The sequence below is a fragment of the Hyla sarda genome, chromosome 9 (genome assembly GCF_029499605.1).
Source record: "Hyla sarda isolate aHylSar1 chromosome 9, aHylSar1.hap1, whole genome shotgun sequence".
Lineage (NCBI taxonomy): Eukaryota > Metazoa > Chordata > Amphibia > Anura > Hylidae > Hyla > Hyla sarda.
In genome coordinates this window covers 46530373-46545931 of record NC_079197.1, presented here as the reverse complement: position 1 = coordinate 46545931, position 15559 = coordinate 46530373, and the positions used below count along the sequence as shown (strand labels likewise).

The following is a 15559-nucleotide window of genomic DNA, read 5'->3' as shown; positions in this document are numbered from 1 at the left end:
CCACTGCAGGTTCTGGATACAGAAGATTATTCATTCTCACAAAAAAGATTAAATCTTAAGATCTCAGAATACAGAGGAAGCCTGAATACAAGTCTGAAGATGAAGTGAGAGATCAGTAGAGAGATCAGCCCGAACTGCTTCAGACGCAAGGGTTAACATGACCAGTTGGAGTATTTCTAATACCACATTTTGGTGGATTTCCTCTGTTCTTATTGAGAACAGTGGAGTTTATTCCCAAGAATGACTACCAAAGCTGCTTCTTATCCTGTGAATACATTGTCGGGGTGACGTATGGATGCTTTGATGATCTGAATAGATACGCATTGGATTTATGTTTGAAAAAAGAAACTAATTTTTTTTTTTACTAACAAAACGAAAATTTGGAGTTTATACAAAAACAGCTTTACAGTATTCTTTTCAAAAAACACATTATTTACAAAAAATATCAAAGTTAATCTCTTAAGGTACAGAAGGAAACTCAAAAATAAAAAAAAGGTGCTAATAAATTTAAATTTCACCTTTTATATTTTCACATATGTACATGGTGCTTATGGTGTGAGGGGAATGACCGGGGCTCAGGTATGAGGAAAGAAAAGCCGAGAACTTATCGCTGCAGGTTTGAGAAGTCACAAAGTCCAGTCGCTGAACTGTGGAGTGGTCAGTAAAAATGACAAAAAGGCGACTGGTAGGACATTCGTAGCCAAACAGTTAAGAACCTCGATCGCTCCTAAACTAGATAATGGACAGGAGCAACCTGCAAAAACATAAAATAGGCATAATGAAAAGGTGCGTGATCTAGAATGTAAATGGATACGTATGTACAGAGACCTTAAAATAAAAGTAGATAAGTACTTTTTATGTGCTTAAAAACATCTTGCACCATTGGCCTGCTCAGCAAAACCCAGCAGGTTCCACTCTGAAGAAAAACTAAAAAACAATGGCCCAGATTTATCAAACTATGTGAGAGTAAAAGTGGAGGGATTTTGCCACAGCGACCAATCACAGCTCAGCTAACAAGCTCTGGTAAAGTGAAAGCTGAGCTGCGATTGGTTGTTGTGGGAAAATCCCTCCATTTTTACTCTCACATAGTTTGATAAATCTGGGCCAATATCCGCATCAAACAGTGCTTGATGCAAACATGAGGTGGAGGGTTGAGTGTGTGGTGCTTTTTAGAGTCTATTTTAAGGCCGCTTTCCTTGTCCCTAGAGACCATGTGTCTCATAGCCCCTCTCCAGCAGACAGACAGCTGCTGCCTTAGAGCACACAAGCCCTTAATCTGCCTCAATACAAAAAGGACACCAGATCAAACTCTGCATAGAATGTAAAACAGGGCACAGGAGCTGCCCAGGGGAAAGTATAGGGAAATGTGCTGGAGGCGCCGCTAGCAAGGCAGGTAGTTATGGCAAGAGGTACACGGCAAACCCTGCACTTTATGCAAGTTCTCAGTATTCATATGTGCTGCTCTGGACAGTACAGATTGGATGTGAATGACCGATACAAGAAGACCACAAGATGCACAAGCACCATGAGACAACCTTATGGCTGTAGTGGACGGTCCTGATGTTATCGGAGTGAATTAGTGCACATGGATGTGGTACTAGAAAGGAGACTCTGGGATGGAATTATGTAAAACACCAGTGTGGTCGGATCCTACATGCCATAGTCAAGCAGAGTTAAGTTAGACATGTAGCACATGTCCTGACTCGGCTGCTACGCTCAGGCAAGCGTGTAGAAAACACTTCCACAACAGGATTTACAACAGGGTGTGTTAAGTGCGGAGGAGTGAACAAGTGCATGCATGTGTCTGTATACAAAAAAAAAGTGTGTGTTTGTGTGTAAAATGTCTGCAAAGAGTCAAAAGCACTAAGACATGTCAAGGAATAAGGCAGTTGTGTCCACCTTGTTACAAGGAGTCTTCGTGTTTGCCAAATATAGGAAGAATGTTAAACATGCAAAAATATGAGAAATACTTTAGGATGCAAGAGTGGTAACAAGCAAAATTGTGAGAAAAGGAGGTGGATGTAGAGAGCTTGGGGGGGGGGGGGGGGGATAAGGGGTAAGCTTTGAGTCGTGAGAGACTATATCTAGATCCGGGGATAGAAGTGAAGACATGTAGTGTGTACTTATATTGAATATTGCAAAGCTCTATGGACAGGTATGGTCTGAGCACATGAACTTTGTGGGGTATGAATAACTGGGTATTTGCATAAATATAGTTATGTGGTGGCCCCACTAATATTTGTGTGTATATTACATATACTTCACACTATGTTGAGGGCAAGTACAGTCCAGCAGTATGCTCTATCCAAGGAGTCAATAAATATCAGGACCAGAAAAACTCTGCACCCTAACACGGTCCCAAATTGTGTAACTGTCCTTATCAGGATCTAGCTTCCAAGACCTACACCAGGCCATAACCTCTACACATATACAATCTTGATCCACGATGGTGTCACCATCAGCAGCGTCATCAGTGAAGGCTGAACACAGTCTGCAGGTAAAACACTACATTTACTAAAGCATATCCACAAAAAGGCGTGTAAAAAGAATGAGCACTAACCCGGTCTTTGCTGTGCAAGTAGTGTTGTTCTTTATTGTATTACAGCATACAAACACATTCGGGAGAAGTGGGTTGGGAGACGGTCCATGTCGTGCAGAGTTTCGTTAGGCCTCTAAGGGGCCTGACAAAGCGCCGATTGAACGATGTGGACTGTCTCCAAACCCACTTCCCCACCCCTCTGTTTCTGTTCACTCTCCCGCATGTGTTTGTATGCTGTAATGCAATTAAGGAGAACACTATAAAAGAATGCAAGAAAGAAGGACGGTCCATGCCCGTGTTGCGCAATCAGCACGGATGCAATAAAGGACGGTCCATGTCACGCAAGCCGCGCTTAGTCAGGCCCCTAAGGGGCCTGACAAAGTGCTGATTGCACGACACGAACTGTCGCCCAACCCACTCATCCACCCCCCCACCCGTTTTCGTCCACTCTCCGCATGTGTTTGTATGCTGTAATACATTAAAGAAGAACGCTACTTGCACAGCAAAGACCGGGTGAGTGCTCCATTCTTTTCACATGCCCTTGATCTTCGCATGTGAGCACTAGAAAGGTCTGCCGGCTGGAGGAGCTTAGCAGCAACGGAGTTAGTGGCATAGCGGTGCCAGGGTTCATCTGTTGTGTATCAGTACTACATTTACTAAGGTGCAAAAGACAAATGCAACCACAGCTCCAAATACTGGTTAACAAATCCCAAGCTTTAAGGTTAGCAGGCTGGAATACAAAGTCGGCTTTTCCACCAAACCAACATAAGCTTCGGCAGACCGAGTCATGTACACTATGCAACTGAACACCATACAAGTGTTTGGTACATATGTAATGTAAATATAAAATAGTAGAATGTAGGCCAGTAGAGGCAACTGAAGGAACACAGGGTCACCACAGTATTACTATCAACACCCTCGGAAAACAGCACAGGTTGCTGAACAATGCAACAGCAACGTGCAAGTTCCTGAGTGACCAGAACCCCAACACTCTATGGCTGGAATGGATGGCTTGCCGGTCATTCACTACATTTGTTAAATAATGACAAAAAGGTCACCTGTGATCAGACAGTCACAGCCAACTTAGGTTAGTATTAATGTGACAATTCATAAGAGAACCCTCCCTCGTCACCTACAGCCACTTCACATTGATATATATCCCTTCTACCATCTCCAGAAAAGGCCTGCTTACTGACAACATTTGGGACGAGGTTCAATGAGAAATAAAACTAGGACGCTACAGATTTCATAAGACCCTGCACCCTGTAGTTTTCTCGTATAGGTCAACAACTATCCTGAATAGGTTTTCTGTGCCGTGTCAAGTGTTTACTGCGAAACTGGATCCAGTACATACAAGAGGTTGTAATTGTGTTGCACCCATGTGATACAAGTTTTCACAGACAATGCCCAAATATTTAATAAGGAGGCTGATGGGCAGTACTGAAAATGCAACCTACCGGAAGGTGTGTGCAATTAAGTGCATATGTGTACACAGGTAGCTGGCGCAGTGTGTACCAGGGCACAGGTATTGTGTACATGCGTGGCTAATTGTTACAGCTTCCCCAGACTTATAACTAAGTCAGGGTGGGTTTAGACTGGACAAGAGCAAGACACGCAGAATTCTACCACTCAGAAACCGAACACAGACCACAGGATCTATGTTTGTCAATGCCCTGTTAGGGCATCACATGACTGTGCCCTATTCCATCAGCACATACATGCCTAGAATATCATTCATAACCGGGCACATGTAATATCGGGGCATCCAGCGCAATGTTACATAGGTTACTAAGCATATGTCAACCCCTCTACAACCATGATATAGGACATTGCTTTGCTGAATACTGAAGAAGTCACAGCCATGAATACTACCTGCATCATTGTGCCTCCACAACAAGACTCGCGGAAGACAGTTCAGACTGCCCTTGCATGTCAAGTAAGGGTTGACCACTGCAGGTGTGCAAAGTGCAGACAGGAGCATATCCAAACCACCCTCCCCTGGACTGGAAAGGGAGCAGAACAATGGGGCAAACTATATAAAAATACCTAACATAGGGAAAGTTAGTCTTATTGCTCCGTCTCCCAGAGTCCTGTAATGCAGAGTGACCTCCTTTGGCCTGTGCTCCTGGCGCTTGATTGGCCATCCCACTGATGGGGAGCAGGATGAGTTGTCACAGTTCATCTCAGACCTTGTAATAAATGTTTGCGGGGCTTTGAGGTGGCATCTCTTGTACAATGTACACAGGGTGTCCATAGTCCCCGCTCACCTTCTCATAGTGTGGGCAGTAATTGTTCTCTGTAGTCCGCAGCGGGATGATGATGTCACTTGGCTCAGTGCCAGCATTTCCGCTGCATTTAGGGCTAGCCAATGTACTAAGGGATAGGGCAGCCGCCCGCTGCTGTGTATGCTTGCGGTGCCGTTTTCGGATCTTGATAAGCAAAACTACTAGGAAAATGATGATGAGAATAAAAATGACGCATCCTGCACCAATGGCAGCAAACACGGCCACTTTAGAGCTGAAAAAGCTGTCAACGCCCCCTCCAGAGGAAGGTTTATCCGATTGATTCACAGTATCTGAAATATAAAAACATGAGGTTAGGGTCAGCAGGGCAAAATGGAATAAGGGGGGGTGGGAAGGATTTTTTTTAGTTTTAATTCACCTACTTTGGACCCCTAAAGCTGATTGTTCGCTGCTAGTTCAAAGACACCAGAGCAGGACCTACCTGCTCAGCCAATTACCTGCTGCAGTGGTTTCTCCTCTCGGTCAGTGCTTGGCCGAGTGGGCAGGTTCTGCTGAGGAGTCTTATCTCGGAAGTAGCAATAGTCAATGAGCTGTGGGGGACTGAAGCAGGTGAGTATAACATTTAGTTTTTTACTCTGAAGTTTCTGGATTTCAGAGTACCCCTTTAATTAGCTGTGAAGTGATGGTCACCTACCCAAAGGCAATTAAGGGGTTAGTAACAGGACTGTTCTTTTATTGTACAGAAATATACAGCAATTTCCAGACCTAGTTTTTTTTTCCTGTTTTGTACCATGTAAGAGTTTTTACTAGTGGGATCATAATCTTCACATACTAAAAATGTTGAGCAACCATGAGGATGTCTGAGGCCTAGCATGCAGTGACTTTGGAGCACATTTCTGCAAATTTACGCATCATTACGGTTTTATTAACATTTTTCACACGTTCCACAAATAATTTAGATGATCTGGCTGCAGAGACAGCTGGGGACTGTAGGAAGGAGGGACCAGTCTGTAAAATGATCCAGCCCATGACCACCTGTTTATCAAAGCTACAGGCACATGATGTATTCTAAAGTTAAGATGCTGGGGTCAAACAGGAAATTCTAGCAACAGGCATCTACCTCTACTTTACAGTGTTCTTGCCAAGGGCAGGCCTTTGTCTCACCTGGCTTTCCATGGTCTTCTCCTTCAAACCCAGTATTCCATGGTCCAGGCGTTGCCATCTTTCCAGTATTATCTGCTTCTTTGCCTGGCCGGCTAGTGGTGACATGCTCTGGTAATACTGCATTTGGGTCTGTAAACAGATTTAAGAATGTCAAAACTTGTGTTTATAACAGTGAAGTGGCAGATGTCAGGTCAATATGGTTGTCACCAAACTCCCTGGAACACCTCTGTCAAAGATCTACTGAATGTACCTTGATGCTTAAAAATAGTGTATATGTCAAGAGCTCCCCGAAAACTAAGGGGGAGATTCTTCAACTTTTCCTCTACACATGTTTTGATCAGTTGCTCACAGCAACCAATCTATGTGCTTCTTGTATTTTTCAGAGCCCTTTTTAAAAATGAAAGAAGCAATACGATTGGTTGCAATGTGCAAAAGGTCCACTTTTTCCCTGCACAGGCTTTGATGAATCTCCCCATAGTGTCCATCAGTTTTAGATAGGCTGAAATGTCCTTTAGGCTTAGCCAGTAAACAAGAAAAAAAAAAAAATCCATGGAATAGCATTGTAGACCACATTATTTTCATAGTCAGGAGACTAGGGAAATTATGCATTTATCAATGTATGTCCTTGTACATAGAGTACCAGGGCATCAGGACATACATTTAAGTCCAATGTCCTTAGAGGGTTAAGAGTTTTTGTTTAGTATAAAGGAGTTTTTTTTAGGAAGACAAAAAACAAAGAAATATATAGTATTCTCGTAATTGAACTGACCGGCAAATAAACAAAAAACAAAAAAAAAGCCAAAACTGACTGCAGCACCAAGGGGTAAGACAGTTGACATTTTGACCACTGTATAGCATCTGTCACAGCCATTTATTTAACGTATACATCATGAACTTTTAAAACACTTCTCATAACTTACCCATTAAACATATGTCTTTATGGCCTATGGGCAACTGATGCATTAAAAAGGGGTGCATAACAGTTTGCATCTGGCACCCACAAACTAACATTTAATAGCTACATCATGAAAAACCATCCGGTGTATGTTAAAGGGATCCCATATTCTCCTATGGATGATAGGCAGCACTGAAAGCCTTTATCACAGTTTCCGTTTAATGTATAAGTTGGGAGCTTTTCCCATTGTATATGTTACATGGAGGCCAAAAATTCAGTGTGAACCCAGCCCAATGAGAGAGCACATGTTTTTACACTGGCCAAAGTAAACTTTCATAATGTGATAAGTGTATTTGGATTTTGCATTTATATTTTAAGAGGTTTGCCAGAGTAACCACTAGAACCAAGGCTGAAAACCTCACTCTGCTTTGGTTTCTTCCACTAGGTCTTTTTACATGGGCAAAATTGTGAGAATTTACACTGGGCAATTGTAAATGGGGGGATTTGGGAGGTGAACGGCTGCACGTACGATGGTTCAAACTTACAATCCTTTATAGTTTAATTACCGTTGGCATTACACCTATTTACATGAGATGTGCTGCCTACAAAGAATTTGTAGCGATGCACAAAACACGATCAGCGGACAGCTGTGTATCCACCGACTGCAGGGCCTTTTACACTTGCCAACAGTCAGGGATGAACCTTCTGATGGCTTGTGTGAGAGCCTCTTAAAGGGGTACTCAGCCCCTAGACATCTTATCCCCTATCCAAAGCATATGGGATAAGATGTCTGATCGCGGGGGTCCCGCCGTTGGGAACCCGAGATCTCTCCTGCAGCACCCAGTCATCTGGTGAATGGAGCAAAGTTTGATCCATGCACCAAATGACAGGGGGTGATGCAGGAGAGATCGCAGGGGTTCCCAGCAGAGGGACCCCCGTGATCAGACATCTTATCCCATATGCTTTGGAAAACCGGGATAAGATGTCAAGGGGCAGAGTACCCCTTTAAGATTTCTAGTTCGACAAACCCAAGAAAATTGTCAAGTTGCTTATCATACCTTGTCCGACTTTCATGATGATCTTCATGGACCGTGACTGGCACACACCTCCTTCCCGATTCTCAAGACCATGTAGTGTTCCATTGGAAGTAGCTGTGGTGTGAATAAGACACTGTTAAAATGACCATCATGACTTCATAAAACTAAACTGGAACACCATATATTCTTCCACCTAAACACCCAACACTTCCTTGATTACTCCTCTTCTTTATTACTTGTTTATGTCAGCTATAAGGGCCAAGGGACAACCTGAAATTCACGTTTCTACAGCAGTGAAGAGCCATGTTTCCTACCTCAGACCAATGTTTTAAGAGAAAATAAGACAAAATGGCCCATTGTGCTTTGAATACCATCTACTATATCCACCCAGACTGACTATTTCTAACAGATCAGACTACTATGCTACATAATCTATATTACCAGCTTCAGCCAACAGGGAAATGGATTCATTACCACATTAACAATGACAGGGATGTATGAACTCAGATATATGTGAGTGTTAGGGCTTGTTATTGGATTAGAGAAGGAAGAAGTCATCTCAGCAGAATGAGACCCTCCCTCTAAGTGCCTGCAGGCCTGGGAAGAGCATAGACTTATCCAATAGTGTGAGGAGTCTGCTCATTCACATCAAAAGGGATATTAAAGTCAGCGTCTAAACGGCTTCTACAATAAAGCCAGCCATTTATCTGGCACCAGCGGTACATTTTATTCCTTGAGCATTTTATAGATAAAACGCCACATTGTAATATTTAACTAGTAGCCCCCCCCCCCCCCAGACATAAGACCAGGTATTCCACAAAAGCACTTACATGGCCACACCTGCCAGGAATACCGGCCATGTTCACATGTATGCCAGTGGGAAAGCGATCTTACATTAGTTTACTCACAGCAGCTGGTCCATGTATAGGATATGAATATAATGTAAGGTTTAACATTTTATTAAATATAAAAAACAATAACCTAATGTGAAGCTCTATGGGGGAGATTTATCAAAACCTGTCCAGAGTTAAAGTTGTTGAGTTGCCCATAGCAACCAGACTGCTTCTTTCATTTTTGAAAAGGCTTCTGGAAAATGAAAGAAGTGATCCGATTGGTTGCTATGGGAAACTTGGCAACTTTTAAATCTCCCCTTTAGTGAATAATCTCTAGTGATCTGACAAACACAGGGGGAGATTTATCAAAACCTGTGCAGAGGAAAGTTGCTGAGTTGCCCATAGCAACCAGATCACTCATTTTCACAGGTCTTATCAAAAATGAAAGAAGCAATCTGGTTGCTATGGGCAACTCAGCAACTTTTCCTCTGGACAGGTTTTCATAGATCTCCCCCAGAGAGTGTGGTATGGCAGCTCAGCTCCATTGAAGTGAGTTCAGAGTGGTAACACCATAAACAACCTGAGATCAAGAGTGGTGCTGTTTTTGGAAAAAAAAAAGCAGCCTGGGTAACCCCTTTGAGCGTGTTGTCCTTGTAGTAGACATCTACAGCAAGCAATTTCCATAAATGTCTTAGCAGGAAAACCTGCTTCGGTGACTCATTAAGGAGGGAGGTCCATGAAGCTCATACACTGACAACTGGTGAGGCCTTAATGGTGCTTCTCACCACAGATACAGTCCTGGTGAGCTGGACGATGCTCATATCCGCACAGCCCAGAGGACTCACAAGTAGTAAAAGCTTAATAAGATCCATGGGTACAGAAAAAAAAATGCCCTGTGACCCTTACGTCTCAGAAAAACTGGCCCTGTGACCATAGCAACCAGGCTGAATTCCTGGGCAGCTCAAAGGATGAAAGCTGAAGCCATGACCGGTTACTATGGACAGCAAGCCTTCATTTTTCTTGGACATGTTTGATACATAAGGCCCAGTAGGTGTCCTGAAATTCAGCTAAAAGTCCTATAAGGAATGGCTTCAGGAATGATGAAGTGGATAGCTCCCTTCTGTTATGTCTCTGACTACTGAGGCATACATGACCAAAGTGACCCTACAAATTATTCTCTTTACTTTGATAGGCGGCAGGTCAGTGCATCCACCTATTGTACCATGCCGGTGGTAGGCAAGTCCAGGCATGGAGAGGGTTAACTGGAGCGTCTCCTCCCAATCTCTGCAGGATTCCCCCACACAGGAAATTAAACCTCTGTCCCAGTCTGGGAAGCGGGATCATGGTGTTTGGAAAAAGAAAAGAAATATAAAGCATCGGAAGGCTCCAGGCAAAACCAGCAAGCCCATGGAAGGGGGATTATTAGCAGCGGGAGCAGAATAAGCAGCAGACCTCCCTAAAGTCCAATGCTTCTGTTTTCATTCTTCCATGTGCAAATAGGAAACATTCCCAAATGTGAAAAGAAAGGAGAAAAAAAAAAATCTAATATAAAATGAGGCTAAAGGAAACAACTTAAAAAAAAAGTTCATCCTTTTTATACAGCAAAGACACTACGGCACTGCCATATCAGATGTGGAAGGATTTTTAACAATTGTGGCTACAATGTACCTTATTATTTATGGTCTTCTACTATTATTCCATGTAGTTATCAAAAGCCACGATTCCTAACAATAATGCTATGCGGCATCTGTCAGCTCACCTGACACTTCTGAATTTGAGTAGGAGAAAAATCTGGGATCTTTCCCTAAAACCGTGCCGATCCCATTTTTCCTGCTAGTTGGCGTTTTGTTCCAGCTCACCAATTCTATCCCATCAGTCACAATGGCTTCAGAGGGGGTGTGTGTGGAGGGGGACACTGGGAAACCCCTTTGACTAGAGGAATTGGTAACACCCACTCAATCCATTCATAAATTCTTTGAAGAATAACCGAGGAACAGCACAATGCATAGTTTTAACAAAATTTTTCCAGAATTGTTATTTCATTGGGAATAGGGCCCGGGCGGTATACCGGTTCATACCGAATTTTAGGGCTGCACGATATGAATTTTCCCCCATACCGCAATACCGGTTGGGCCCCTCCCCCTCGGGAATGTATTATCAGCCCAGCGCAGCGATGTCCCCACTTTGGGGAACTAACCCTATGTTACCCGCCAGCACTGTTTTGCCCGGCCCCCCACCCCAAATTAATGATCAGCCCAGCGGGTTACTACTCACATGTCACCTTCAAGCACTGCCCTCCTCCTCTTTGTTGGGGGCCGCCGGCGATGGAACTCACTGTACGCCAGTGGTCTCCAACCTGCGGACCTCCAGTTGTTGCAAAACTACAACTCCCAACATGCCTGGACAGCCAACGGCTGTCCGAGCATGCTGGGAGTTGTAGTTTTGCAACAGCTGGAGGTCCGCAGGTTGGAGACCACTGCTGTATGCTGTATCCCTATGCCCGGGCTGCAAAAGATAAAATAAACTTTAAACTCACCTACGGCCACACGCTGGGGACTGGAATGTCGGACAGCCATCAGCCTATCACAGGCCTGAGCGATGTCCCGCCCCGGCCAGTGATAGGCTGAGCCCACTGTCATGTAAGAAGCTCTGGCCGTTATATACCGTGGAACCGCCGTAAGTAAAAAAAAAAATACCGTGATACACATATTTGGCCATACCGCCCAGCCCTAGTTGGGAATAAAAGAATTTAATTTACTAAGACACACAAAGAAAAAAAAAAAAGATGGTCTGTTTTCCAGTGAGCAGGAGCAGCTAAAGAAAATAAAGCAGCTTTATTAGGGTAATGTCCGTTCTCATGAAGGACCATCATCATGTATTTAGGTTAGAAAGGGCAATAGCAATAATTTGCTATCTGTTAATATCCAAAACAGGAAAAAAAAAAAAAATAATGTTAACCCCTTCTGTTTACATATAAAAAATTTCTAGTGTTCAGACTGGTTCCCATCATGACCAGTCTTTGATCAGTGTTGCCCTCAGTTCTATAGTCACTTATGGCAGTTCTCTTCACTGTACAGCTTCAACCCAAGCCCCAAATATGGAAAAGCAAACCTCGATGGAATGAAAGTTATTTTTCACCTTCCTTTCCACAGAAACACAATGTGAGGTCCGCAGAGGGAGAGGGTAGAGGGGGTCATACAACACAAGAATGACTGGAGGCACTATGAATAGAAGCAATTCAGCACGCAGCTACTGGAAAGTGGTTAAGATGATGACGCCTGGACCAGTGAAAGACAGGGAGACAGAAAATGCACTGATCGGCAAATTCACCATATTACATTGTGAATCTGCTCTAGACGTTTGGATAAGAGTCGTGGCATAGAGGTCAAACTGACCATGCAGCGTCTTGACTACTTCCTCAGTAAATGTCATTTTGCAGATCAATGCTTCATTTTACAGGACCCAGTGAGCTGCTGAACATTGCTCTGTGTTCATACATAGGTTTGAGAGAAGTGTATGGAATCTAGGAAGGGGCTGTCCCCGAGAAAGGCGGCCATACAAGGGGAACAATAGACTCCGGATAATGCAGACACATTAAAGAAGTCAGGACAATCTAATATACATTTTTTTTTATAAAACTGTGTTAAACCTAAGATATAAGATGTTGCTCAACAGTCCAAATAACCCACCAATAGACTGTAGTTACTATAGGGGAGCATAAAACATTATATATGCGCAAGAAAACGGTTTACATGTTCCAGTTCAGCAATACACAAGACTTTTCTTACCCAGTTACTTGCACTTGGGGCTGGGCGGTATACATGTTCGTACCGAACACCGAAAAGTTTTGTGCTGCAAGATATGAATTTTAACCCTTACCGCAATATCTGTTTGGCCCCTCCCCCTTGGGAATGAATGACTTATCAGCGTTGCCCTATCCCCACATCGGGGAACTAATCATATGTGACCCGCGAGCGCTGTTCCCCCAATTAATTATCAGCCCAGCGCTACTACTCACATATGTCACCCACAAGCGCTGCCCTCCTGGTCCTCCTGTTTGTTGCGGCCGCCGGCGCTTCAACCTCCAGATGTTGCAAAACTACAACTCCCAGCATGGCCGGACAGCCAACGGCTGTCCGGGCATGCTGGGAGTTGTAGTTTTGCAACATCTGGAGTTCTGCAGATTGCAAGCCACTGCTCTATACTGTATCCCTATGCCCGGGCTGCAAAAGGTAAACAAAATAAACTTTAACTCACCTTCCCCGTCGGTCCGGACCTGCTTCCCAGGGAGAGGAACGTCGGACAGCCGTCAGCCTATCACCGGTGGCAGTGATGTTCCGCCTCGGCTGGTGATAGGTTGAGCACACTCATGTAAAAAGCCGGCTCCTTACATGACAGTGGGCTCAGCCTATCACCGGCCGAGGCAGAACATCGCTGCAGCCGGTGATAGGCTGACGGCTGTCCGACGTTCACGTCCCCAGCGTAAGGCCGACGTCGGGACATGAGTTAGTTTATTTGTTTACCTTTTGCAGCCCGGGCATAGGGATACCGCACAGTATAGAGTGTGTCAGCGCTGGAGGCCGCAACAAACAGGACGAGGAGGGAGCGCTTGTGGGTGACTCGAGTAATACCCCGATGGACTGATAATTTTGGGGGAGGGGGGTGGAACACAGTTATATACCATGGAACCGCCATAAGTTACAATAATACCGCAATACACATATTTGGCCATACCGCCCAGCCCTACTTGCACTCAAAGTATATGCCTTACTTGAATCTGCCAGACTATACAAAAGTCTTACAAGCATGGCAGAACATAAAGCAGAAAATGACTTGTGTGTGCTAGAATACTAGGGTCTAAAATAATGGCACAGAGTGCAGACAGAGGCTGATATTAGAGAGAAGGCAAGATATAAGGCTTCAGGAGGCCAACAATTAATGGACACCAAGACCCACAACATCTACAGAGTTTCACCAGTAACTACTGGACATGAAACGCCTGCCAGCTGAGGACATAACACTTCCAGATGTGAACGGCTGTGAAAGATTTCTCCCATACACTCGCACCCGCCAGCCAACCAGTGCCATGGGCTCAGGCAGGAGAAAGACAAAGAAATACAAGGAGAAATTTTTTTTTCAAGGGGGGTCTACGTCTGGAAAGAAAGTAAGTTTTAACTTCAGGATGTGACAAAGCAGCAAAACCACATTTCATGACAGCTATTCGCCTTTTGTCTCCACCAACCTAACACCACTACAGATGCTCCGGAATCAGGAAAAATCCTAAAGCGAACCTGCTGCCCTTAGCCCTGACGGAGCCAACACCAGATAGATCTCTGTGCACAGCCTTGCTCTGCCATTTCATGCTCGATGAGCTCTGAATCCCAGCGGTAAGAGACTGGCATGACTGGGTCAGTGAACATGCTTCCCTTCATAAGCCGAGCTGCATTACTCGCTCCATCTGGCCTAAATCAAGTATTGACTATTTCAAGAAATAGGGCACAATGTGTCAAGTGTAGAGAACGTGTCCTTAAGGGTCCTTTCAGTTCCACACTCTTGTGGCGAAGAAAGAGAAAATATATAGCAAACGTTCATGCATACACTGTGTTTTACTGGCAACATGAGAATAACACAAGCACAGAGCTAAAAGCAATACAAAGATGGCAGCAAGCCTGGGTAGACCCTCCTTACAGTCAATGCTCGAAGAGCTTTCCCAAAGAAATATTTAATATGGAAAGAGCAAAGGAAAATATTGGTAAGCATTTTAAGAACAGACGGAAATGTGACTGGTGCAGTCTGATGGCTTGGTTTTTATTTAGATGGGGTTTACTTTGAAGGTTGCCAATAGTTTTATATAACCGGTTGTGTCATAACATTAAGATACTATAAGGGATCAAGTAGCACTAAGGGAAAAAAGGGGGATTTGGGGAATATAATAGCTACAAACTTATACTACAGTGATCAGAATGTATGTAAGAACATTAAAAGACTTAACACGACTCCCCATGTATTAAACCAAAAAAATTATACCTCAAACCGCCTGAGATGGCAATGGGAAATTACATTCACAAATAAATTCACCTTTCATTCAGTTCCCACAGTCTAAGGAATACAATTACTACTGCAAAGGGCGGGGGAAGAGTTTACAATTATTCGAGAGCCCTGGGCTGCAATAAACCTTACTATGACCCTAAACTCCAGAAACCCTTCTACTTAACAGGCCACAAGTCCTACTGAAGGGAACGCCTGAGATGCGCTCGGACTGCTGTGCATGCATATTCCATACATAATGCACTTTAATTGTCTGAAACCGCTCACTAAAGAGCGCAAACCTCAACTGCTTTCTTCGTTTCCTTGTAGGTTACATTGTAACAAACACAGATGAGGCTAAAACATTGCTGGGATCTAGAACACTTTCACAACCCAAAAAGTTCAGATTAAGTGTTGTCAAAAACTAGTCATGTGATGTAACTAATGACTTACATGTAATATAATAGTCCTGGTTTCTTCGGAACTCTAGGCCCATGTAGTTCGGACTAAATTCCTGAAACTTAATGGTGAAACGAAACTCCTTCTCTGGTTGGTTGCACGTGACCAAGACGTTGGGATCCATTACTGTACTGCATGACTCTGCCTGATCCCTGCGCACCATGTACAACTTGTAATACTCATAAGGCTGTGATGGCTCCCCCTTGGGACAAATAATGTCCAACCGGTCTCCAATTTCAGGGTATAAAACCAAGCCTTTTCCAGGTAGAAACCTGCAAGATACAAAAAGAAACACACACATTAGGAATGTATGTAGCTTTATGGCAATTTCTTCAGCAACCACCCAGTAAGCTCCATCTGTT

The 15559-nt window shown here is 43.9% G+C and overlaps 1 protein-coding gene across 1 annotated transcript in view; it reads right to left on the bottom strand.

Annotated features, from left to right (window-relative positions):
* Positions 1 to 339: 339 nt before the first annotated feature.
* The window catches only part of EFNB1 (ephrin B1), a 61162-nt gene continuing 45942 nt past the window's right edge, over positions 340 to 15559 (bottom strand). The window contains exons 2-5 of the mRNA XM_056538316.1: positions 15192 to 15469; positions 7900 to 7992; positions 5947 to 6075; positions 340 to 5114 (exon numbers count right to left, since the gene is read on the bottom strand). Coding sequence (XP_056394291.1) covers positions 4723 to 5114; positions 5947 to 6075; positions 7900 to 7992; positions 15192 to 15469 — 892 coding nt within the window. The 3' untranslated portion in view covers positions 340 to 4722. The remainder of the gene's footprint in view (positions 5115 to 5946; positions 6076 to 7899; positions 7993 to 15191; positions 15470 to 15559) is intronic.